The sequence below is a fragment of the Phalacrocorax carbo genome, chromosome Z (assembly GCF_963921805.1).
Source record: "Phalacrocorax carbo chromosome Z, bPhaCar2.1, whole genome shotgun sequence".
NCBI lineage: Eukaryota > Metazoa > Chordata > Aves > Suliformes > Phalacrocoracidae > Phalacrocorax > Phalacrocorax carbo.
The window spans coordinates 75,594,392-75,619,772 of record NC_087548.1 but is presented as its reverse complement, the minus strand read 5'-3'; the positions used below and the strand labels follow the sequence as shown (position 1 = coordinate 75,619,772).

Sequence of the window (25,381 nt, the reverse complement as noted above, 5' to 3'; positions counted from 1 at the left end):
TCTGAGAAAAACATCAGATGTGGGACCTCATTCTGCTCTTATGCTACCTGGGCTAAAAGGCGGGCTACACTGCTCATTGAAAGAAGCAGGCCAGGTAACACAGACCTCCAGTCAAACACTGGTTTTTGAGCAGTTTAAAGTGTTACCACCTGTCATTTTTGTGTCGCCCTCCTGTTCCCCAAACTGTAAGGAGAAAGTATGGGACAACAGGCTCTTGCCAACATGAAATTCCAATGCTGAGAGGGAATTTTTGCTTTTAGGTTGAACTGATGCACTCTCAGCATCAGTCAGTGCCAAGACTCTGACACCCTTCTACTCCACAATCACTCTATTGTGTTTTTCCACTTTCCATTTGTCATGGTTTTAGCTGGGACAGAGTTAATTTTCTTCGCTGCAGCTGGCACAGTGCTGTGCTTTGGACTTAGTATGAAAACAATGTTGATAACACACCGATGTTTTAGTTGTTGCTGAGCAGTGCTTATACTAAAGTCAAGGACTTTTCCAGCTTCCCACGCTCTGCCAGGTGCACAAGAAGCCGGGAGGGGAGGGGGCACAGCTGAGAGAGAGGATCCAAACTGGCCAAAGGGATATTCCGTATCATGTAACGTCATGCCCAGTGGGTTAACTGGGAGGAGCTGGCTGGGGGAGGGAGGCAGCAATTGCGGCTCGGGGACTGGCAGCATCGATTGGTGGGTGGTAAGTGGTTGTATTGGGTTTTTTTGGCTTTTTTCCATTTTTCCCTTTTCCTTTTTATTATATTATCATTATTGTTATTATTATCATAATCATTATTATTATAATTATTATTTTATTTTAATTATTATGCTGTTCTTATCTTAACCCATGAATTTTCTTGCTTTTGCTCTTCTGATTCTCTCCGCATCCCACAGGGATGGAGGGAGTGAGCGAGCGGCTGCGTGGTGTTAGTTGCCCACTGAGGCTGAACCACAACAGTCCTTTTTGCACCCAATGTGGGGCTCAAAGGGTTGAGATAATAAGAGTTGCTGGTCACAGCATTGATTCATCTGTTCTCAATATTAATTTGTCCAGTGTAGACCATGCTGATTTTGAAGTACATGTTAAAAATTGCTATTGGTTTTTTGTAGTTTGCTGTGCTCTGCAGTGATGAGAGGTGTTTTGCCTGGGAGGCTTGTTACTAAAACACTGGCCTTTAGTTTTATTTGGTATTTGAGGTTTATATTGAAGCCATTACTGTACCTCGGGAAGCACCTCATGGAGACAGTTAGCAATTATAGCTCCTCCTCTGAGTGTTTTTTGATGGAGGAAACACAGAATGGCACCTTAGCTACCATCTTATATGATGCCTCCTCCTTCATTACAACAACTTTTCAGTATCTTGAACACCCTTGGGTAGTTCAGATACACCTGCTGGTATTGCTTTGGCAGATGGTTTCAGTTCTGTCTAAGGTTAATAAGCAATTTCAGAATACCATCCAGAGATCTGCCCCAAGGCTGGATAGCTATGGGTGGCAGGGTATGTGGGATAGTATGGGCAAATGCCTAAGACAGTGGGCACCCCAGTGTTGTGGGACTTCACCCCTGAACAAGTGAGCGAGCAGCTGTGTGGTGTTTAGTTGCCGACTGAGGCTGAACCACAACACTTTCCAGGCTGCAGTACGTTTTTTTAGAAATTGCTTTTACACCCCCATTATACCCTTCAACACCCTTGATATTTTTATTCATTGGTACAAATATTCTGCTCCCAAAAATTCTGCTCAGTGCACTTTGGGGCAAGCAAGTTGGTTTTGGCAGAGAACCCCCAAAATAAGAGTTCATTGCCAGTGCCACATGCAGAAGTTCTCACTCTGCTAGATTGCTGAAGCTCTGTTCTTGTTAAAAATCTATGATGTGCTATATCACATCATTCTGTTCTAAAGAACAGAAATGAAACATGAAAACTAAAAGAAACACTGCTCACAATTGCCCAACAAAGTATACAAAGGGACTTCCAAGACTTCAACTTAAATGGACCTATCACTAATCAACTCTTCGGCTTTAAATGACCTCAGAACAAGATTTTTCAAACTTCCTGTGATTTATCTTTCAACTGAATACAGTTTCTTTTCTGGATTACACAGGTATAGTCAGAACAAAGCACAATCCCCACCACCACCCCCCACAAACTAACAACAAACTGAAGGACCACACAGGTCAGTTATCCATGGGGATAGCATCCCAGATATCATCTCCTGACACACAACCCTACCCAAGCAATTTTCTGCTCCTATTTTTTCCTGACGTGGGGAATAACATTCTTTAATAGAAAGGCATGAGTAGAACTGGTATTCTTGGAAATATTTCCAAAGTAGTCTGTGGGCAGTGATTATTAGCAAGAGGTTTTTAGTTATTGGTGAACTCATAACTGAGTTACAGAGGCATGAGAATAAAGGTACTAAAATTATACATAACATGCAAACCGAACCCACCCACTGGAGTGCAGGTGTTTGTGGTACAGATTGCTGCTGCACATGGTTTCTTGGTCTTCAAACATGATTTATGCCAATAAGAGACTCAAATTCATTAAATGCTTCCTACCCTACATGAAAAGGGTGGGTCGGCAGAACAAGGCGAGAGTGTTCCTGGTTTTCATAATTGCCATTGGAGTTCCTAACAAACACAATTTCAGTCCTGTTAATGTAGGGAGCGGAGCGGTGCCATGTTTGTGCTACTACTTCAAAACATTTTCTCCACAACCTTCCTTCAAGGGTAAAGCACAAAAAGAGGAAGTTAGTTCCCAGGAAGTATGAACAGTCATTCTTAGCTCACTGCTGTTGAAGGACTTGCTCTACAGTTCATTGACTGTATTCTGTCAAGCAGTATTTGCTTTTACAAATGCAAAGCCACCACAAATACTGGACTCTTGTATGTGTTTGACGCTTAATCTCATTAGGGAAACAACAGGAGAGAAAAAATTCCCAGGTCTTTGGCCGATTCTCATTCCATGACAGGCCCTTTGCTCTGACTGAACACCATGCTTTCTGCAGCACAGAAATGCTTTGTTGTGAACAGTATCCAGACTATTCTGCAGTATTTTACCACTGTGTATTCAGTCAGACCACATTTCCAAATGAGAAAACAGAAGCATCTGTTAAAACACGCTAACAGCCTACTTCATTAACTTCCCTTTTTCATTTTATTCACAGACTCTGCAAATGGGCATCAAGCACTTTTCTGGGCTCTTTGTGATGTTGTGCATTGGGTTTGGCTTGTCCATTCTCACTACCATTGGGGAACACATTGTCTACAGACTGGTCCTACCACGAATCAAGAAGAAATCCAAGATGAAGTACTGGCTCCATACAAGTCAGGTTTGTATTCACAAGTAACCCTGTGAAAGTCATGTGGCTGATGAGAAAGCCTGGACAAGAACAAGGTGTAAAAGATTGTAAGGGCTCTGATGATTGGAATTTGAAGTGTGACAGCAGCTTCTGGAATTTGAAGAGGCTTATTCTGGATGGAATGGGAAGCACAGAGGAAACAGTTCAAATATTCGCAATTGCAAAGGCTACAGAAGGGACCTTTCCGTTTGCATTTGTAAGCTTTTGAACACCAGAAACAATGGTGTTGTTATCCTGGGCTGACTATCCGCGACACTTTATCTCACTGTTACGGGCTCCCAAACTTCCGATACAGGCAGGAAGTGCTGGTTAACCTCCTTCATTAGTCTAGGGAAATAATGGAAGAAAATTACTCTGGGTGTTTGCTCTAAATGAAGAGGTTTGCAGCAAAAGGCACAAAAAAGGAAGAGATTCTATTGCTTTAAAGCAGCACAATGAAAGAGAACTTTTTGAAAATAATGAAGTTTGCCAAGATCCACTTTTTTTGACCAAGGATTGTTTACAGATTATTTATCAACCTTTCAGATTGCACTTCCTTGGGAAACTACAGGAAAATAAATCTGTGGTGAAGACAAAGCACAGATGTTGCTTGTAACCTTGAATGTGCAAAATAATTTATGCTCAAGTCCATCATACAAAGCCCAAATTGTTCACCTCTTTATGGAGCTATTCTTAATCCTGCTTTTACTTATTTATTGTCTTCTTTTCCCTGTAGAGATTACATCGTGCTCTGAACAGTTCTTTTACTGAGGACAAACATCAGCCTAAGACAAAACGAGTAGAAAAGAGGTAAGAAGTTTTGCATGCCTTAAAACACAAATGACAAAAATTAATTTGAAATTAAATATGTTGTGTCTAGGTCTCTACTTGTGGATATAATACACCCAAAGATAATCAAACCAAAAAAAAGAGAAATAAGATAGAAATTACAAGTGCAGGAGGCAGACATGAATGAATCTTTTCCAACATAAAGTATTAAGTCTACAAATTGTGTTCTTTCATGATTTTGCATACAGCTAATAAAAGCACCCCCATTCTAAAGACAGGGTTTGCATTAAGTCCACTGCCCTTGTTTTTAGGCAATTAATTACTCACTGAAGCACTGGCAGATAACTAGGGCCCTGTGAGATAGCTTCACAATGAAGGAGAGATCAGGCAGTATATATGTTAGAAACTTTTTCATCTTTCTTATTTTTTAGAATGAGAAATAAGAAAGACGAGAAGAGGAAAATTCACTAATTTCAGAAATCTTTGTCTCAAACAACTCTTGTTGGAGAAAAAAAATAGGGACCAACCTTGCTTTGTTTTCATAGCCAGTGTCTTCTGAAGAGGAGATAATCTTATCTATAGCTACCAGGAACACAAGGCATTTTATTAAAATTATGTATTTGCTCAGTAACTCAAAACTATTAGTGCCCTTTTTAAAGGTACAGGCAGCAGTATTGCTTTTCTACAGGTAAGTTCAGCCACAGACTTTAGGAGAAATGTCTTCCAGGCTGTTGCTAGATATTTGGCATGACTGAAACCCACATATGCAAATGTGTGTTGTGTTTTGTTTCTCAATCCTGCACTAACGGCAGCAAATATAAGAAGTTAACATCTATAAGCTTCTAGACTACCTATATACAAACAAGTATATAAAAGCGGATGCAACCGATTTTTTTGTTCATTCTTTCATCTTAGTTGCCCCACAAAGCCCCATAGTGTGGCACCTCCTTGCACACTGCAGCTCCTCACTTTTAATCTTTGAACAGCAGTAGCAGCAGCTGACTGATGCAAAACATTTCCTTATCCGACATCCTCCTCACTGGGTGGTAGAATTCACACTCCCACAACCTGAGGTGATCACCCAGAGGGAGAGTTTTCCAGGGGAGGAGGCTCTCTATCTCTCTGATAATACAAACAGCACCAACTAAATTATTTGCCAGATACTAAGCAGAACAAAAATTATGTAACACAAGGAGATGGCCATAGGACCCACAGAGAATGGCACAGAAAAAGAATCACACAGATATTCTTTCAATATTGAGACTGAAGATGTGCTGCTGCTCAAAAACTTCTGCCCACACAGCATCCAGCCCCTGAGTGTGTGCATGCACACCCACCCACTGTCTTTGCTCTGCATGGTCTGAGCTGCTCTTTGCCTCAAGACACATAGTAACATGGTGTCCAGCTTGTCATGAAGTGGCAAGGTATGACCCAGGGCTCTCAAATCAATTATAGTCTTACACTTTCTTTTATTCCTGCTGGGGATTGTGGAATTATTAAAAGCACCAAGTTACAGAAAACAGGTGGAAAGAATCGGATTATGCTACTTTTTTCCCTCAGGGAAGAAAATCCACTGTTCTTTTCAGGTCATAACTTTCCAAAAACTAGAAGAGTTGCTCAGCATCGGTGGCCAAATTGTGAAGAGTTTAATTTACTTGACAAAACTTGGGTGTTAACTGTTCACACTGGCCTTTGTTAAAACCTGCCCAGACCCCCAGACAAAATCACCACTGCCAACAGCAGCAGAAGCTGGGTCAGTTGCTTACACTTATCAAAAAGGTGCGTTTGGATTTGTGACAGGAAAGAAAAACGTATCAGAAATTATGGATTAATGGTATGACTCTGAGAAATGTTAACAAAACAAACGACTGAAGCTTCTCTGAGATGTGTACTTCTGCTCCAAGGCAAGCTGGCTGCACTGGCTGCCCAGGACCCTGAGGACCATGGTTTTCGCAGAGATACACAGCGGGGAGACAGCTTTGGGCACCACAGCCCCTTGTCAGTAGTTCTGCTCTTTGCTGTGTGGCCTTTTTTGTCTAGACCACTGTGTGGAAATGCAGAAAGCGTGGTGGCTTTCTGCTCTTGGCCCTGGAAATGCTTTGCGAGTTTCCACCTGCCCAGGCTAATCCTATTCCCTGTCTGAAAAGTGCTTAAGAGGTCCTTGTTTGTTTTCATCTCTTCAGGGAATTAACATAATTGCATCACAAAACACACATCCAGTTTAGCACAAGACTTGAGAGTCTTCCTCAAGAGAGTCTTCCTCATATTTAGAAGTATGAGAAAATCGCTGATCTACACAAAAATAAGCAACCCTGCATAAGCGTCCCTGCAGGAACTCCCTGAACCCTCTGGAGCGTGACCCAGGTGGGGGCTGCCACTCCTGCCTAAAGCCTTCCCTCCTCCCTCTCTGCCATCCCATCTTTTTGAAAACACTCCTGATTGCCACCTCCTCTAACGAAATCTCCACTTTCCAACTTCCTTCTCTCCAGGCAGGTGAGAGAAGTATCTACTCCCATCACCAGGATCCTGCTCTAAACCAACTGTTTCCAGCCATCCCAATCCTGAAATGCTAATCCTTTTCCCTAACCTAATTTCCCTAACCTAAGCCAATTGGTAGCTCATACTAATAGGCATTTTGTCCAAGGATACCCACAGAAGACCCCTATGATGGAGCAGTTTTAAGACCAGCTACTTCAGAGTTTCAACCTCTGTTTATAAAATGAAGTCACACAGATCAATCCAAAAGGTAAAGCAGGTAGGAAAGCCAAGCTCCTCTCCCACAACAGCAAACCCTGTGCTTATGTTCCAGTTGGAGAGTGGAGGCCACAGGGTGCTCCTCTATTTGGGAAGAAACCCTGGGAAACTCCCTGTTTTGGGAGGAGCTGCAGTGTAAAGTTCCCAAGAAAGAGCGACAAGATTCTCTAGAATCAAAAATATTTTGGGAAGACTGTTCCACAGGAAAACATTCAAGTATTTGAAAAAGTTCCCAAATGGGAATTTCTTCCTCAACACGAAAACTCCAAATTCTACTTATTTTGCCAGGGAGCTCATGTCTGTACACTGCAAGGCTTGGATACAGTTTATCGTGTCCACCTGCCAAAGCACAAGCAGCTACTCTGCAAGACTTCAAGTCCAAAGGGTACACTTTCCCCTTCATGTCTCCACACCGACTCCAGGCAGCCTCTTCCCTCCTCCATGGGAGCAAAAGCCCAAGCTAGCACAGAGTACTAACACACAAAGGACTAACGCTGTACTGAACTTAGGTTATTGCAACCAGAAAAGATTTCAGAAACCTTTAGAGAAGGACTCGCATTTTCCTGAGATGAGCTGAGACGACTGTAATTTCATAACTAATTTAAAAAAAAAGGTTTAGGGAAGCTGAATTTTAGGATTCTGATCTAGTCTGTGCTATGGCTTAATCAGAAAAATTTGGCCATTTACATTCATGATTTGTGCTTCTCAAGAAAAATAATTCCAAGGATAAAGGAATAATATTTCCATGTAATTCGTTACAGTTGCATTATATTTTTTCAGTAAAATGGCTCACAGGGGAGGGTTGCATACACACAAGAGGCAGCTCTGATTTCGTATTAACTCTCACATCTCCGTTCAGGTCCCATGTAGGGAACAGCCAGCATGCTGTGTGGAATACAGCCAATCTGGGCAACTGTCATCGGAAAAAATATATCTGCACCGATGAAGGGCAAAACGAGGTGACGATCCGACAGCACCAAGACATCCCCCTGCCCCAGGTAGGGAGAGAGACTCCAGCTTCTTTAACGACCAACGGGAAAGCAGAGTCCCTCAATATTGCTAGGACCTCAGTGGTGCAAGAGCTTATGGAGCTGGAGAAGCAGATCGAAATCATCAAGCAGGAGCTGCAACTCGCCATGGACAGGAAATCAGAGCTGGAAGAGTATCAGAGGACAAACAGGACTGCAGAGCCCTAGGCCAGCATACTTGGGCCTTTCCCCCTTTTATTCCCTTCCTCTGTAAAATTTGTAACACACTTTTGTAATGCCAGAAAGAGGTGCAAAAATAAAGCAGGCAATATGCTCTTCATGAGAGCAGAATTGCAGCAGCCCACAGTCACTGCCACCCTCCTGAGTCCTCCTCCTTTCATAGCAAGTTTCTCATTCTCCTGGCAAACATCAGCCATTCCCAAGGGACTGGAGAAACAAAAAGCATCTGAACAGCAAGACTGCCCAGTTCCTCCACTTGACAGTACAGTGAGGTTCCCACTTTTTTAGCCCTTTCTGTGCATTAATTAAAAAAAAAGAAAAAGAAAAAAAAAGGAAACGTAAACTGCTCATTGGAAGCATGTCCCTTGTTGGTACGTTTTTGTTGTGATATCTATGGGTCTATTTTCCATTCATGCTAAGGCTCATTACACCAGGTTCTAGTTCTGTGTTGGCAATCCCTTCCCTCCTGCCACAGGCTGTGGTTTCACAAGACAAATTCTTGGTGGCAATCCCAGTACACCAGTCCCTCAGCTCTGTCAGCACAAATGCAGATGTGGCTGCTCTGTGACTGTGACAAAGGAACTCACCCAGCTTAAAAAGTAATTTGGCAAAAACCAAACCACCACCTTTTGTCTGCTTCAGAGCCCAGGCTCGGCTTCCACTCCCACCCAGAGAGAAGCCATGAAATCAGCTGCACCGGCAGATGTGAGGGGATGGGTTTACAGTGGCACGGAGCAAGGATGAGGGGAAGGAGGGGTGGCAGTACTGTAAATCTGTATTTGCTGTCGACAGTAAGTATTTACCCATATGAAACTACTCCCTTAATATTCTCTGTCTTCAGTTGACAGTAAGATTCTTTCTCACAACCAAAGTGACATAAAGGAGTTCTGGTCCATGATTTATTCTGATGCTAAGCTCCCAGTGAAGTCAAAGGGAACCACGAAAGCCTCCCTGTGGACCAGGGCTCACTGTGAAGGAGAATGAAAGTTGCGGTGTCAAAGGCAATGTACTGAAAGGAGCTCCGTCCCACCTGGATGATGAGCAGAGGGGAAGGAAGGGTAAGCTGTTCAGCATCTGAATAAATACTGCATCAACCCAACCAACTGTGTTATTTAAACAGGATTTCTACTAATTTTCAAACAACTCTTCCCAACACATCCCTTATGACAAAGAATGTTTGTAACACTGCCAGAATTAACACCACTCTCCCAGATACGTCACCAAAGTCATTTTTACCCTCCCCGTACCTCATCCGCCTGTGTGAATCTTGCCATGGGTGATGTTCTCACCAGCACCAGGCATGGTTTAAAGGCTACAGGCTGATCTGAAACTGTATTTTGGAGTTTCAAAAAAGCATTCTACCTTTTTGCACCTTTAACCTTTGAAAAACGCTTGCAAATAAAAAGCTCTGTTTGGACCACTAAACGCCAGTAGCAGTGATACCCAGACTAATTAGCTGTGTCAAGAGGAGCTCATATTCTATTTCCCACTCAGTCCTTGGCCTCTGCTTTTGGGCAGCAAGTGTGTCTGCTTCTTTCAACAGTCAGTAACACAGGATGGAGTAATTACAACACCAAACAGGAAAGTGGGTCCAGAGCCCTGCACATCACATAGGTGTGAAAGACCTAGGACGTCCCTTCTTTCCTTGCCCCTGACGAGCTAGATGACTAGGGGCAAGTCACTTCAGCTGCTTTTCTTGCCTTTCCCTTACCCTCCCGCCCGCATTTAGGTACCCAGTTTTTTAGGAAAAGCGTTTTATTTGAGTAGCATCCAATACCTTACAACCTCCAACATAATTTGGTTAGAACAGATGAACACTGCTCTTTTTCGTTATGAGACAAACACTAGGAAAGAAGTATTTCAGCCCAGTTTCATCACTATGTTTATCAACAGTTTGTTATGTCCTTATCTCTACATGCATGATCCCAGAAAAAGATTTTTTTAAAAAAAGTAATTGAAAATGCTAGTGATATCTTCAACAACAATGTAGGTTTTAGTTCAAAGATGCAATCCAAACACCCAATCTTTCAACAAATCACTCTTCATTTAAAAACAAAAACTTAAGTGAAAAAATGTCAACTGCTTAATAATTAGTGTTAAACAAAAATATGTATTTCTGGTGGGTGCCTTAGGGGCTCCTCCCATGGCAAATGCAGAATAGGGATCACTCCAAATTACTGCAGCACCAACTGGAAGCCTTTTGGGAGAAGATCCAAGTTACTGTCACCTAACAGAGACACATTTTGGCATGTTATTGTCTAATTCAACTATTGCTCCAGCCAGATCCCATAGGGGACAGAAAAAAAGATTGCCATAGCTTTCTATGGGATGGGGAGTATCGCACGTGAATGCCTGCAGGCTGCATAAGCAGGAACAGGATTGGGTATGGCAAGATGCACTGAAGAACATAGATGGTTCTGGCCTGTCCATGTTGTTGGGCCTCATGTTTACTTCCTCCCTCCTCTGACCAAGGGAGGAACTTAAATTCCTCAAGGATTTGATCACATCTGGATTCCACAGAGGTCTAGACACATCTAGCATCACGTAGGGAAGCAAAGCAAAGTCCACAGGGGAAAAAGCAGAAGTGGTCATTGCTTACCAACAGGTCACTGCCAGTGGACCGGAAACAGCACACTATCCTTAGGACTAGCTTGAGGAGGAGGGCAGATGTACAGGACAGCACTCAGTTCAAACACTTTTTCAACTTCAGTTATCATAAGAAGAAAATAACTTCAACTGACAGATTTGAAGAACAACAGATGGGTTTTGGATCAAATAAGAACACAGGCAATGACTCTCCGGCTTGACACAGTATCACACTAGTGACATCAGTTGGCCTGGGCTAGTCCTGAGGTTCTTATACCCTGTTCAAGATGGGTAGCAAGAAGCAAAATCAAAGATCTCCAAACATTGCAGCTTCATTTCAGTCTGACCCATCTGCTGCTTTGGATTTAGAAAAAAAAAAAACACCAAACAAACAAAAAGAAACCACCACCAAAGCCCAACCCAAAAACCCCCACCCCCTTCAGTTCATCATTCCACATTTATTTATTCTGCCCATGATACACAGTTGTCACGTGTATAGGCTGCTTTGTGATAACAATGCTCTTTCATACCCACACAGTGTTAGTGCTAGAGGGGATTTTTCTTAATTACTCTGGCTCAGACTCTAAATTTAGAGAGATTTTTGATAATGAATTCTTGTCACCCCTTCCCTTCTTTCACAAAAAAGTACTTTTAGTCTTAATAAACTTTTATTTCCGTTCATTCTGGGAAGTCAAAACAGACCATCTAAAATTTTCACCATTTCTCAATGTTTGAATTATAAGCACAAATTCAGTCACTTCCAAAATGAGCTTCAAGGACTTCCTGAGCTTGAGCTAAAATATTATTTTAAAATAAATACTTTTTTCTTGGTGAGGAAGAAGAAAATAGGAGCTTCCAAACCTTATCTGTGAAACAAATCCAGACTGTTTCAAATGTTTGTCTCCTACCACAACCAGACACTTTGCATTCTGATTTTAGAAGCAGGCTTCAAATGCAGCCTTGCACTACAAGGGGCGGAGACTATAACCTACGCCATGTCCTCTCACAAAATTCCCAGCAGACATGACAAAATGACTGCATAAATAACCTAGCATCTCAGCCCTTCTGTCCTGTCAGGAATAAGGTAGTGAACATACAGCCAAAAGGACATAGGTTGTTTTCATTAACCATTTTTTGAAAACAGAAAAGGAAGAAATCAATCTCCCCTCTTTGGATGATTAAAGCTTGTGAAAAATGTTTCCAATAACTGGACAAAGGACAGGACCACAGACAGATACTACCAGAGGCAAGAAAAACAGACAATTTTTATTAGATTTTGTGCATTACAAGATGTATCTTTGCAGCAAATTTTAACAATGTAATTCCTACAAATTCTTTTCTGGAAACCAAGGTCAATGACAGCAATGCCTTAACTTAGGGGAAGATGTCAGCATCAACCAAGGTTCATCAGTGCAATGCTATTTTCAAAGATTTTCCAATGTCTTATGTTTTTCCTATTCTGCATACTAAAACATGTGTTTGCTTTTGGGGGTAGGGAGGATGTTTACAATGCACCAGCCTTCACAGACTCTAGCCCTGTCTCAGGAACATATGTCTAAGGAGTCATTCCACTGAAGTCCACAAATATGCCTGCTCATTCATTGTTTGCCCCTTTAACTGGGAAACTGTTCACTCTCAGAAACACTACCATACCTTGATGGGATTTAATAATTAACATCCAAAGCAAACTCCTCAAATAAAGGCCTCATTTATCTCTGCTGCACCACAGGCATCTTCCAACCCATCACAGCAGAATTTCAGTTAGATGTTCCCAACTCGCAAGTGTGAAAGTCATGGATGGGAAATGTCCTCTCAGACACAAAGAATCCACAAAAACTGAGGGCAAGAATAAAAGAAAAGGGACAAGAAACAAATCAAGATCCAGAATCTGTTTCTTTCCATTCCCTAAACATATTTCCCAGAAGAGACTGCAGATCAGCTGGAAGAAGCACTGACTGTCCCAAATGTGACAACCACAGAAAGTGAGGGAGGCTGTGAGGTCAGCATAAGCGGCACCTTCCCGTCACTCCAGTAGAAAGAATCAACCAATGTAGATCCTATGGAAGTCGTTGGCACCAAAGGCAGCATTGCACTTGGGGCACTTACGCTGCCGGGTGTCATAGCGTGTTTTCACACACTCGAAACAGAAAACATGAAAGCACTTTGTGAGCACAGCATCCTTTTTGCGCATGTTACAGCATGGGCAGGTCAGGCGGGCCTGAAAGACAGAAACACTATAGTGAGGGCTCACTGCATTGCAATAGGTATGTTCAAAGATGACTGGAGATTAAGGTCCTTCCATTCCTTATAAGGAGAAGGGGGTTTCTTCAATGCAAGACACATCTACAATGTCAAAGTACAGACAAGAGATGTCAAATGCTGGAAACATGACTACACAGCCTTTTGACTGGAGTTAAAGAGGGAAGTTGATAAGAGACAGCTACTCACCTTGTAATCCTTTATTTCCTCCATCAATATCTCATCACAGTTGGGAACCATGTCAGGCTTCTTTGTGGTCTCCAGCTTCCTGCGTAACCTCGAAATATCTTCCTGCATAAAAACAAGAGACCAAATAAATGAGCAGCATATTCTCTGTCACAGATTTGTCAAAGACCAAAGAGAAGTAGCACCACCCAGCAGTGCACCTGGCTAAGTCACTTCACCCATACTTTCATCCCTGATAGTCCAACAGATTTACGACAGATTACATCTGTCATACCACATATGCCGCATGTATTGTCAGTTATCAATGGACAAAACCTGGAAGAGCCAAGACCCGATGAAGCTGAAGTGAAAGTAAAACTGGACCCCCCAAAAAACAGTGTAGTTGGAACGCACTCGAAGCTCAATGTACAAGGAGACAGACACCAAAGCAGATAGATATGTAATGAACAATCCTTTTATATATACCTCAGCCCTTTTGAAGTTGAACATCTCTTTCTCTCTAGTTACTCTGTTTTCCACGATCTCATCTTGGAAGTCATGTAACTTCTTCTGAGCCAGCTCTAGCTGGGCTTTCAGATCATCCGCAAGCTGGGCTGCATCCATGGCCTGAAAAAGAAAACCAGTATAGAATTACCAAACATGGAAAAAGAGCTTTAGTGATTTCTAGGACCTCTGCCTGCTAATCCAAGACTGCTCACAGAATACTCCTGCGACTGCTGGAGATGTACTTTTTCAATCCAATTCTGGTACTTCCAAATGGAATAACTGGAATTACTCCTCAAACATTACTTTAACAGCAAAATGTCATACTATTAAGAAGTTCCAATCATTCAGCTTCAACATTCCTCTTCAGCAGAGCCAACCCTTGGCTCACTGCAATACATGTAACTTCCAAAAATACTAATGACGAAACAATTCTCTTCTTGTTCAAGTATTTTCAGCCTTCCACCTTCTACATTTTCTCTGCCAAATGTTTCAGAGGCAGTTCTATAGCTGAACTAGACAGAACTGCAAGATAAGGGTTTATTTTTTAATCATTTTCTCTCTTCACCTATTACTTTCTAACTGTCCCTGCACCCATGAATCTATTAGTGAAGTTCCCTCAGTACCACAGATTGTGGTATTCAGAAGTGATTGTGCTGAACTCCCTACTCCACCTCCTCTTCACAGCAGTATTTCTGCTTTCCTGTCAGTTTTCATGTCCTTCCTACATTTCTCCTAAAGATTTAACAACAAAGGTAGTATCAACCATGAGACTTAGTCTCACATAACTTTTAAGAGACCTACTTCATTAATCTTAGACATTTGTTAAAGATCTTAACATTCTGCAGCCATATTTTCCTTTTACTTACCCCAGCTTTCCCATAAAAGCTTTGGCCCCAGTTAACTTCATCTGGCTGCTGCCTCTTCTTTCATGATAGGTTTCCTTTTAAAGGCACCTTACTTCAGCTCCCTACTCAGATTTTCACAGGAACACCTATGATGTGCTCCTCCTTATGAAAGGAAATATTAGTCTACAATACTTTACAGAATCACAGAATGGTGGGGGTTGGAAGGGACCTCTGGAGATCATCTTGTCCAACCCTCCCTGCTTGAGCAGGCACACCCAGAGCAGGGGGCACAGGAACGCGTCCAGGTGGGATTTGAATGTCTCCAGGGAAGGAGACTCCACACCCTCCCTGGGCAGCCTGTGCCGCTGCTCTGGCATCCTCGCAGGAAAGAAGTTTCTTCTCATACTGTGATGGAACTTCCTGTGTTCTAACATGTGCCCATTGACCCTTGGGCCTGTCATTGGGCACTACTGAAAAGAGCCCAGTCCCATCATCCTGACACCCACCCTATAGATATTTGTAAGTATTGATTAAATCTCCCCTCAGTCTTCTCTTCTCCAGGCTGAAAAACCCAGGTATCTCAGCCTTTCCCAGTAAGGGAGATGCTCCAATCTCCTGATCATCTTCGTAGCTCTCCGCTGGACTTGCTCAAGGAGTTCCGCATCCTCCTTAAACTGGGGGGCGCAAAACTGGACACAGCACTCCAAATGTGGTCTCACTAGGGCAGAGTAGAGGGGGAGGATAACCTTTCTCGATCTGCTGGCCACACTCCTTTTAATACACACCAGGATCCCATTGGCCTTGTTGGCCACAAGGGCACAGTGCTGGCTCATGGTCAACTTGTTGTCCACCAGCACTGCCAGGTCCTTCTCAACAGAGCCACTTTCCAGTAGCTCAGCCCCCAGCCTGTCCTGGTGCCTGGGGTTGTTCCTCCCCACGTGCAGCACCTTGCACTTGCTCTTGTTGAATTCCCTGAGGTTCCCCTCGGCCCAGCTCTCCAGCCTGTCCAGGTCTCACTCGATGGCAGCACTGCCTTCTGGTGTATCAGCCGCTCCTCCCAGCTTGGTATCATCAGCGAACTTGCTGAGCCCACACTCAATCCCATCATCCAGGTAATTGGTGAATATGTGGAACAGGACTGGACCCAGCACAGACCCCTGGGGAACACCACTAGTGACAGGCCTCCACCCAGACTCTGCCCCATTGATCACGACCCTCTGAGTTCTGTTGTTGAGCCACTTCTCTATCCACCTCACTGCCCACTCATCCAACCCACACTTCCTTAGTTTGCCTGTGAGGATGCTGTGGGAGACAGTGTCAATTGCCTTACTGAGGTTGAGACAGACAACATCCACTGCCCTCCCTTCATCGAACCAACCAGTCACACCACCGTAGAAGGCTATTCAGGTTGGTGAAGCATGATCTCCCCTTGGTGAATCCTCGTTGACTGTTTCTCATAACCTTCTTGTCCTCTACATGCCTCTACTTTAATTAGAATTCTCTTCAGGACTCCTCAGCCTTCTGGTATACTAGTGCAAAGACCAGGAATATCATGTTCTGTAATACCAATGAGAGCTACGAGCCTTCTATGCTTCTCACAAGAGAACAACTCCATCTTATAATCCAAGAGGAAAGTGAAAAGCAAATCCAAGCAATCACTCACCTTGCGTTTGTTCATTTCCAGAGCCTGTGTTCGGAGACCTAGTTCTTTCTCGCCTGTTCCAATACTGCTTTGCAGTAAGTGTTCCTTCTCTTCCAGCTTACGTACAACCTGCAGCTGGGCATCGACCTTGGAAAGGGAGAGAGGAGGTATAGAAGGACTGAAATGCATGCTCTGCAGGTCTTCAGAGTTACCATTAAACATGCATGCTAAAACTATCCCTGCCTCCCAATCACCAAGGAGTACCTCTCAGCTTGCCTTTTTCTCCCTGAACAGATGCACTAGCAGTCCAAGAGCTGTATCCAGACCTCTCTGGTGAACACTTTAAAACTTAGCAGCCACATACAACAAAGATGTCTTAATTTTTGGAAAGTCATTTAGAGAATTGCTATAAGGCAGTGAACAGTTCCACCCTGGTTCCAAGGATAGCAGAATATATATGTATGTCATGGTTTTAGCTGGGATAGACTTAATCTTCACTGTAGCTGGTACAGCGCTGTGTTTTGGACTTAATATGAAAATAAAATTGATAGCAACAACTAAATCATCAGTGTGTTGGGTAGCGCTTGTACTAGTGAGGGACTTTCCAGCCTCCCATGCTCTGCCAGGTGCACAAGAAGCCAGGAGGGGAGGGGGCACAGCCAAGGTAGCCAATGCAAACCGACCAAAGGGATCTTCCATAGCATATGACGTGATGCCCAGTATATTAGCTGGAGGAAGCAGTGATCGCGGCTCAGGGACTGGCAGCAGCAGTCAGCGAGTGAGAAGTATTTGTATCACTTGTTGTTTGGTAGTTTTCTCTCCTCCCCACGTTTCACCTCTCTATTTTCCTTTTCATTATATTATTGTTTTTATTATTACTACTGTTATATTTTAATTATTAAGCTGCTCAACCCACAAGTTTTCTTGCTTTTGCTCTCTGATTCTCTCTCCTGTCCCACTTTATACCACTATAAGAGGAAAGTTACATATAGCAGTCTCTGTTTCTTACTAGTAAGGCCCCTTTGAAGTCTGATGAAGCATACGTGGGTTGATCAGGGGAAAATTCCCTCCTGTACTTATTTTGGCAGGGATACAGTTAATTCTCTTCATAGCAGCTCATGTGGTGCTATATTTTGGATTTGGGACCAAAACAGCATCAACAACACACTACTGTTTTACCTATTGCTGAACAGTACTTATCATCAAGATCATCTGTGTCTCGTGCTGCTCCCCAGAAAGCTGGCTGGGGGTGCAAGAGAAGCTGGGAGGCGACAGAGCTGGGACAGCTGACCCCAAACTGACGAAAGGGATATCCCACACCATATGCTGCTGTGGTTAGCAATAAAAGCTGGTGGAAAGAAGGAAGCGGGGGGACGTTCAGAGTGATGGTGTTTGTCTTGTCAGGTAACAATAACATGTGAGAAAGCCCTGCTTTCCTGGAGATAGCTGAACACCTGCCTGCCAGGGGATGCAGTAAATTCTTTGTTTTGCTTTGTTTGTGTACACAGCTTTCCTTTAACTATTAAACTGCCTTCATCTCAACCCAACAATTCTCTCACTTTTGCCCTTCTGATTCTCTCCCCCATTCCACTGTGGGGAGAGAGCAAGCGGCTGTGTGGACCTTAGCTGCCTACCAGAGTTAACCCACAACATCTCCACCTTCTTCCATCAGTTCGGTTGTCCTCTCTCCTTCCCCCAGGTTACCTGTGTCTTCAGTGTCAAAACCTGGTCTGCCAGTTCCTCCTTCTCCTCTTTCAGCAGCTTGTGGATCTGGTTAGACTTGATGCGCTCTGACATCAGCTTGAAATTGGCATCATCTTTCTCCCGCAGCTGCTGCATCAGGCGGATGTTCTGCTCCTGCATGTCTTCAAAAGCTTGGCCTGTGACATCCATTTCAGACAGCAGGGCCTCCTCCTCCTGCAAAAGAATCACAGGCTCTGGCAAAACTCTCTCCTGTACCCCTTACAATAACCCTGAAAATTTTACTCAGAGACACCAAACCTAGCACAGATGAAGGAAAGATGTCTCAGTATCAGAGAACAACATCTTCCCAGCAACCAGAAAAAAAGTGCTCCCTAGAAGCCTGCACCACAGCAGAGATGCCCTGAATTAGAAGATGTAGAAAAGAGACGGTCATCTCCACAAGCATTTGCAGACTGTGGCTTGTCTGCTGGCAAAATCAGCTGTGACACAGTCATTGCCAGAGCTGGGCAGAAACCAGCTGCCATCTTCAGGCAGCTGGCTGAACAGCTGTCACATACACTAGGCCAAGAACTCTATATGTGGACAGCTCAACAGCTTCCAACTAACAGGCTGCCAAGCCCCTTACGTTCACTTAGGCCACTTCGATGTTGAAGGAGTAAGTGCCAAGATAGAACAGTTCTGTACTATAACGAAAAGAGTCCAGATTCTAAAAATCTATATGTCAAGTCACTGGCTTGCCTCTCCCCTACTGAGGTAGGCCTACTCTCTTACCATTAGATTAAGTCCTTTTTTGAGGAAGAAGGTATGTCATGGTACCATGCACGTGTATTAATTATATGAACTGTGCAGAAAACACATTTAAAAAGAAATTGTAGCCTCCTCCCCTAAAGGCTGATCCAGCCATCTCTCTTCTGTGCTCTTCGCTTAGGCCATACACAATTAAACATTCCCCACCATCCCTCGCCATAAGCTTTGTGAGACCCTGGTGCTGTGGGTTTTTTTTTAATCGTGTGTATTTGGCTGGTTGTGTTTTTGCCCCTTCGATGAACAGGGGCAAAACTCATATCTCTGGCACACACAGAGACAGGAATTTCTTTTCCTCAGGTAATCTTCCTGGCTGTAACCTGCAGGCAGTTCCTTCCCAAGTGCTCCAGTCAAGACAGAACTCATCAGAAACTTCTCACCTGCTTAGCCATAGCTAGTTTCTTCTGTAAATACTCAATTTGTTCCTCCACTGCTCGGATCTTGCGGAGGGCATCCTCATCAGCCATCTTTTTACTCTCCTTTTTCTCCTTGTCTTCTAATTCTTTCACCCTCTGCCTCAGTTCTTCCAGCTACAATAAGGACAAAAAGAAATTACACTAAACACAAGAATGTGACCTGAACATTGTTAAGAGCCTATCTTCCCCACTGGAAGAAACTGCCCTCAAAGCATGGGAAAAGAAAATCTCTCTAACCTTGACAGGGCAGCGCGTTACTGGCAGATGGATCATTAAGACGGGCTGTAAGCCCAAGATCTTGGTTTCAAAACCTTTGAAAAGTCGATAGTGTCTTTTATCAGAGTAGGAACATTAGTACCTTGCAGTTGTATACATAAGGGTATGTGGACTGAGAGCATCTGCTCCAGGCCCTTTTTCAATACAAAAACACATAATAAGAAAAGGAGCAAGCCATAAACAAAACACACAAAGACATAAACCTGACAAATTATACGGGAGGCAGTGTGACCTGGTCAGTCACACTAACTGATGAGAGCACATGAGAATGTTTATTCCAGCAAAGTTATCTGACTGAACCCTGCCAACTGGGAAACTAAGGGGGTGGGGGTCAGGTAGACAAAGACAAGAAACAAACCTCCCCAGTCAAAATAGCTGATAGGCTACCAAGAAACTACAGGTACCACTTCCAGGAATATCAGGCTGGATTTTACAACTGGTAAGACTATAAACCAGGGGTGGATCCTGGACTGGAGGGGCTGTGAGAATTAACAGAGTTGTACAAACCCAGGAGGGATGTAAAGGGGAAGGTAGAGCAAGGATGAACAAATTGGGGTTAGGCAGAGAAAATCAGAAAAGAAGATGGTCACATATAAAATGAGGGCACTCAGTACACACTTCTTTGGCTCAGCCCTGCACATGATCACCACAGCCTGTCCTATCTTCTTGTACCTTATTTTCTTAACTACCTCTGTGTAATCTAACTCTCTACCCCATGCATATGTATGCTGCATGGAGTAAGTGCTAGCTGCAGGTGAGGCCTGTATGTGAAGAAGGTAAGAGGGTCCGGGATCACAGGGGTACCAGACAGAGGGGTCGTGCTGGTACTTGAGAAATCTGCAAATGTGTATGTGCTGGTGAACCTAGATATTTTTGTGCATGTGCCTGCACTAGTGACTTACTATCTCTACCAGCTGATGAGGGGGAACGGGACTTGTCTATGCTTACATTTTATGAGTCCTATATGTACATGCTGTTGAAGGCAGCACCTTGCCTGTGGCAGTCTGACTGGCCATGTTAGTGTCCACTGTGTGTGTATGTATCTGGGACACATGCTCAGTTTCGCTACTGGTTGAACCTGCAACTGAGAAAGTGGGAGCCATGTTCCTCAGCCTGGTCAAAGAGATCATCCCTTCCCAGAGAAGGACATCCCAAAGTCTCCCTGCTCATCTCCAGACCATTCTGATCTCTCTTTTAAGTGACAAAAGGAGAGAGAATCTCCAGTTTTGAAGACAAAAACAACACAGTTCAGGTGCAGAGTATCACAGAATCATTAAGGTTGGAAAAGAACTCTAGAATCACAAAGTCCAGCCATCAAACCAACATTACCATGTCTCCTAAACCATGCCTTGAAGTGCCACATCTACATGTCTTTTAAATACCTCCAGGTATTTAAACCTGCCTTCCAGCTCAGGGGGCTGAACACCCCAGGGATAACTGGTCTGATGTTAAAGACTGACGCAAACAAGGCATTTAGTACCTCAGACTTTTCCTCATCCTTGGTGGCAATGTTCTCCTCTGCGTCCAATAGAGGATGGACATTCTCCTTGGTTCTCTTTTTGTTGTTAATGTATTTGTAAAAACTTTTTTTGTTATCCCTTACAGCAGAGTCCAGGTTGAGTTCTAGCTGGGCTTTTGCTTGCCTGATTTTCTCTCTGCAGGACCTAACGAGAACCCTGTACTCATTCTTGAGTTGCCTGCCCCTTCTTCCAAAAGTGGTAGACTCCTTTTTTCCTGAGTGCCAGCAGAAGCAACCTGTCCAGCCAGACCAGTTATCTTCCCCACTGGTTTGTCTTGCAGCACTTGGGGACAGCCTGCTCCTGAGCCTGCAAGACTTCCTTCTTGAAGAAACCCCAGCCTTCCTGGCCTCCTTTGCCCTCCAGGACTTCATCCCAAGGGACTCTCCCAACCAGTGCCCTGAACAGGCCAAAGTCTGCCCTCCAGAAGTCCATGGTAGTGGTTCTGCTGACCCCTCTTCTTACTTCATCAAGAATTGAGAACTCAATCATATTGTGGCTGCTAATCCCAAGATGGCCTCTGACCACCACATCTCCCACCAGTCCTTCTCTGTTTGTGAACAGCAGGTCAAGCGAGGCACCTCTGCTGGTAGGCTCGCTTACCAGCTGTGTCAGGAAGCTGTCTTCTACACACTCCAAAAAGAAGTTTTAAGTAACACGCTAAAGAGAAAAAAAGGAAGAGAAACGAGATTTACCTCAGCTTTTGCCTTCTTCTCAGCTGCCATCAGCTGCACTTTGTCTCTCTGCTCTTTGGGGGCCGAGCGATACATATCTAGTAACAGCTTCATCTCCTTCTGGCTCTCCTGGGCCTTCCTGGAGACAGGGAGATAGACAACTGTGAGAACACAGCAGGAAAGCTATGCTGCTACACATACAGCGTGACTGTCAGAGCAATATTCTCCCTGTCTCCCACATGGTATGCATATGGAGTCATCCTTGGCTCATCTTACCCTAGTAACGTAGAACAGCCAAGGATTACAGGCTCAAGGCTGAAAGAAAACATGTTCGGGCACATGGGTTGAAAAGACAAGAGAACTGGAGTGGGGAAGAAGTATGCACCCTAATAGTAAGCAACAAACTATCCATCTCTGCTTTAGTACTGGTATAACACAGGGAAGACTACCATGTCCTTTATTAATAATCTGCTGCTGTAAAGCTTTATGCAATTGTTATGACAGCAAGAAATACAGATTACTTGACCCACACTGTGAAGCAACTGGTTTGGTAATTCATGTTTTAGGCTGTCGTAGGAGAAGGGTTACAACACTGTGGAAATCACAATCAGATATAGAGGGTGCCAGAAACCTCTCACTTCAGTGAAGCTAATCTCATAAGAGCAAGCTACAAGTCACCTCACACAAACATCCCATTTTGGGCACTGCTCAAGCAGAAAAGGGAGGGACAACAACCCCTACTTGAGCTCAGCCTTCAATTGCTTGATCACTTCAGCCTCCTTCTTTCTTCCATCTTCATGCTTTCCTTTCTCCTTCTCCTTGGACTCTCTCTCCTTCTCAGATTCCTTCTGTTTCTGCTTTTCCCGCTCTCTTTCCTTTTCCTTTTCTTTCTCTTTCTCTCGCTCTCTCTCTTTCTCCTTTTCCTTCTCTCGTTCCCTTTCCCTCTCCCGTCTCTCCCGCTCCCGTTCCTCTTCATCTCGTCTGGCCTTCATTTCATTAACATCTTCAGAAGCAGCCTTGGGGACAGACACTTGGGCAGCAGGATCATCAGGTTCCTGCTTGATCTCTGGAGGTTCCTCCTTTGCATCTTCAGTGCTGGACTGAGACTGTAAGAGAGCACTACCACTGCGAGAGCGGATCTGTTGTGGAATAGTAAGAAAGAAGACACCAAAGAAAACAGAAGTTCTTAGCCAGAACTTCCCCCTTCCCTTGCCTTCCCAGATCCATGATTGCATGCCCCCTCCATAATTGCTACTACTTTTCATGGAGCACCATACAGCTACAAAGCAGAACCATTCATTCATTAAGTGGAAGAAGTACATTGTAGAGCTCCTCCGAAAATTACATCCCCCTTCCCCTAAGTGCTTCCTGCTCTTTTCTGCCATTTCATGCTCTGATACCTTGCTCAAGTCAGATTGGGCCTCTCTCAGTTTGCGCTTGTATCTTAACACCTCTCCCTTCAGCTGGTGGTTGTGATTTTGGAGGCTGCTGATGAGATGACGCATCTCCCGATTAATTGGGCCTACAAAAACAGAAACACAACAGTAACAAACCACACTTTTACCAGCCTTCTCCAGACTTTCATGGAGATGGAGAACAAGCTAAGTGACAACAACAAAGAACCAAAATAAGACTATTTCCATTCTGCCTACAAAAACAAAGGAACATAACACATTTGCAGAAAACAGTCATGCCAGTTTTACATGCAACCATAAGTCCTTGCAAAATCCCAATAGTAATTAACAATACTTCTTCCCCCCATGTTCCTAAGGGAAATAGTTCATGCTATGAAAAAACCCAATTATTTAAATGCTACTTTAGAAATAACTTCTTTATTTCCTCTGATGAAATTTGAGAATTACTGGTTTCCTATGCAGGCTGTAATTCCAGACTTGTAAATGAATCCCCCCAAACATAATTTTTAATAATGCAAAACACTCTGTCATAAACCAAATTATTAGCAAAATGCATGTATTTTGCAGCATCTAAAAGAAAGTCAGATAACATGGAACCGACCTCCCATAAAACACGTGAAGAGCTTTGTTTTTTGAGATAGACAACCTGTCATAACAAGTATCTAACAATAAAAAAGAATCAAACCAGGTGTTATACTGCAATGCAGCCTTTAATAGGCATTGCAGGGGGAAGTGTTGTTTGTTTTTAAGGACAGCAGAAAAACTCCGTACCTGCTTGTTCATTGGCAGCAAGTGTCTGTTCAAACTCTATCCTCAACATCTCATATTCTTTGCGGACTTGTGCCAGGGTGTCCTCTAGCTGAATCACCTCTGTGCGTAGTTTCTTGTGAAGGCTGACCTCATCCCTCTGAGGAGTAAGAGGGGACAGAATTTGCTACTATGACCCTGGAGAATCTCTCAGCTCATCAACATGAGGTACTGGAACAGATCAATTATTGCCAGAAAGATAAACTTCCTGAGCATTCCCAGAGCTACCCAGACCCAGCAGCGATGGTCAGTGGGATGACAATGTTCCGTAGTTTATGGAGCAGAAGTGCTACCTCGATTAGTTCCACTTGGCGTTGGTGTGTGGTGCGGGTGCCATGAAGCAGAGTGCGGGCCTCATCAAGATGTGCCTTCAGCTGGAGACTCTCGTTATACAAAACAGAAAATTGGGACTGCATACAGCGATATTCTGGGGTCTCCTTCACAGCCTCTTCCACTGCTCGTCGCAGCTCAACCTAGTGAGGACACAAGAAAATGCCACTGAAAGAAAAATTATCTCATCTTTGGTATCTGTTTTGCAAGGTAGGAGAACAGTGAACCAAGCTGTTGCAAGCAAAGACAAAAGCAGAACTCTAATAGCAGTGCTGTGAAGTAGATCCATGTGACATGCTTCAGTATCAATTTAAAAAGCCAATGCTCTCTCTGTATGCACTAGGCTGTTTCTCTTGCATAGTCATGCAAGAAGAGTTTTGGATTCTCAGGTTCTGCAACAGTTTCTCTCAAAGGTATGAGCTTTGAAAATATGATACACCTTTCCAATGGATTCACTGTAAAACCGTAATTACCTAAATCAATAAAGGTGAACATGTAGAAAAGAATGATAGAAAACTAGAGAGAATACATGTGGAAGCAGGCATTATGTCAGCTTTCTACCAGTAGACACACAACAACTGAAAGGAAGAGAAATGCGCAGAAGATAAAGTAAGGAATCTGAATTTTCTGTACAAAAGCTAGGAAACAATTTTGACTACCAGCAGGGAAACATAGAATGACAGAATCACAGAACAGTAGGCGTTGGAAAGGACCTCTGGAGATCATCATGTCCAACCCCCCTGCTTGAGCAGGCACAGAGGAACACATCCAGGCGGGTTTTGAATGTCTCCAGGGAAGGAGGCTCCACACCCTCCCTGGGCAGCCTGTGCCGCTGCTCTGGCACCCGCACAGGGAAGATGTTTTTGCTCATGTTAAGGTAGAACTTCCTGTATTCCAGCTTCTGCCCGTTGCCCCTCGGCCTGCCATTGGGCATCACTGAAAAGAATCTGGTTCCATCCTCTCCACACCCACCCTTTAGGTATTTATAAGTATTGATGAGATTCCCCCCTCTGTCTTCTCTTCTCCAGCCTAAACAAACCCAGGTCTCTCAGCCTTTCTTTGTAAGGGAGATGTGGTCCAGGTCACTGATGAATATGTTGAACAGGACTGGACCCAGCACAGACCCCTGGGGAACACCACTAGTGACAGGCCTCCACCCAGACTCTGCCCCATTGATCACGACCCTCTGAGTTCTGTTGTTGAGCCACTTCTCTATCCACCTCACTGCCCACTCATCCAACCCACACTTCCTTAGTTTGCCTGTGAGGATGCTGTGGGAGACAGTGTCAAATGCCTTACTGAGGTTGAGACAGACAACATCCACTGCCCTCCCTTCGTCGAACCA

The 25,381-nt window shown here is 43.9% G+C and overlaps 2 protein-coding genes across 6 annotated transcripts in view; one reads left to right on the top strand and one right to left on the bottom strand.

The window, feature by feature from the left end:
• The window catches only part of GRIN3A (glutamate ionotropic receptor NMDA type subunit 3A), an 83,389-nt gene extending 75,173 nt beyond the window's left edge, over positions 1-8,216 (top strand). For all 3 annotated transcript variants that reach the window (XM_064438984.1, XM_064438983.1, XM_064438982.1), the window contains 3 exons: positions 3,165-3,329; positions 4,075-4,148; positions 7,741-8,216. In XM_064438984.1, the coding sequence (XP_064295054.1) occupies positions 3,165-3,329; positions 4,075-4,148; positions 7,741-8,077 (576 nt within the window). In that variant the 3' untranslated portion in view covers positions 8,078-8,216. The remainder of the gene's footprint in view (positions 1-3,164; positions 3,330-4,074; positions 4,149-7,740) is intronic.
• A 3,697-nt stretch (positions 8,217-11,913) lies between these two features.
• Positions 11,914-25,381, bottom strand: part of RNF20 (ring finger protein 20) — a 22,894-nt gene continuing 9,426 nt past the window's right edge. For all 3 annotated transcript variants that reach the window (XM_064438986.1, XM_064438985.1, XM_064438987.1), the window contains 11 exons: positions 24,000-24,179; positions 23,671-23,806; positions 22,885-23,006; positions 22,226-22,623; positions 21,506-21,623; positions 18,982-19,131; positions 17,798-18,010; positions 16,115-16,240; positions 13,586-13,726; positions 13,124-13,225; positions 11,914-12,893 (listed from right to left, as the gene is read on the bottom strand). In XM_064438986.1, coding sequence (XP_064295056.1) covers positions 12,717-12,893; positions 13,124-13,225; positions 13,586-13,726; positions 16,115-16,240; positions 17,798-18,010; positions 18,982-19,131; positions 21,506-21,623; positions 22,226-22,623; positions 22,885-23,006; positions 23,671-23,806; positions 24,000-24,179 — 1,863 coding nt within the window. In that variant the 3' untranslated portion in view covers positions 11,914-12,716. The remainder of the gene's footprint in view (positions 12,894-13,123; positions 13,226-13,585; positions 13,727-16,114; positions 16,241-17,797; positions 18,011-18,981; positions 19,132-21,505; positions 21,624-22,225; positions 22,624-22,884; positions 23,007-23,670; positions 23,807-23,999; positions 24,180-25,381) is intronic.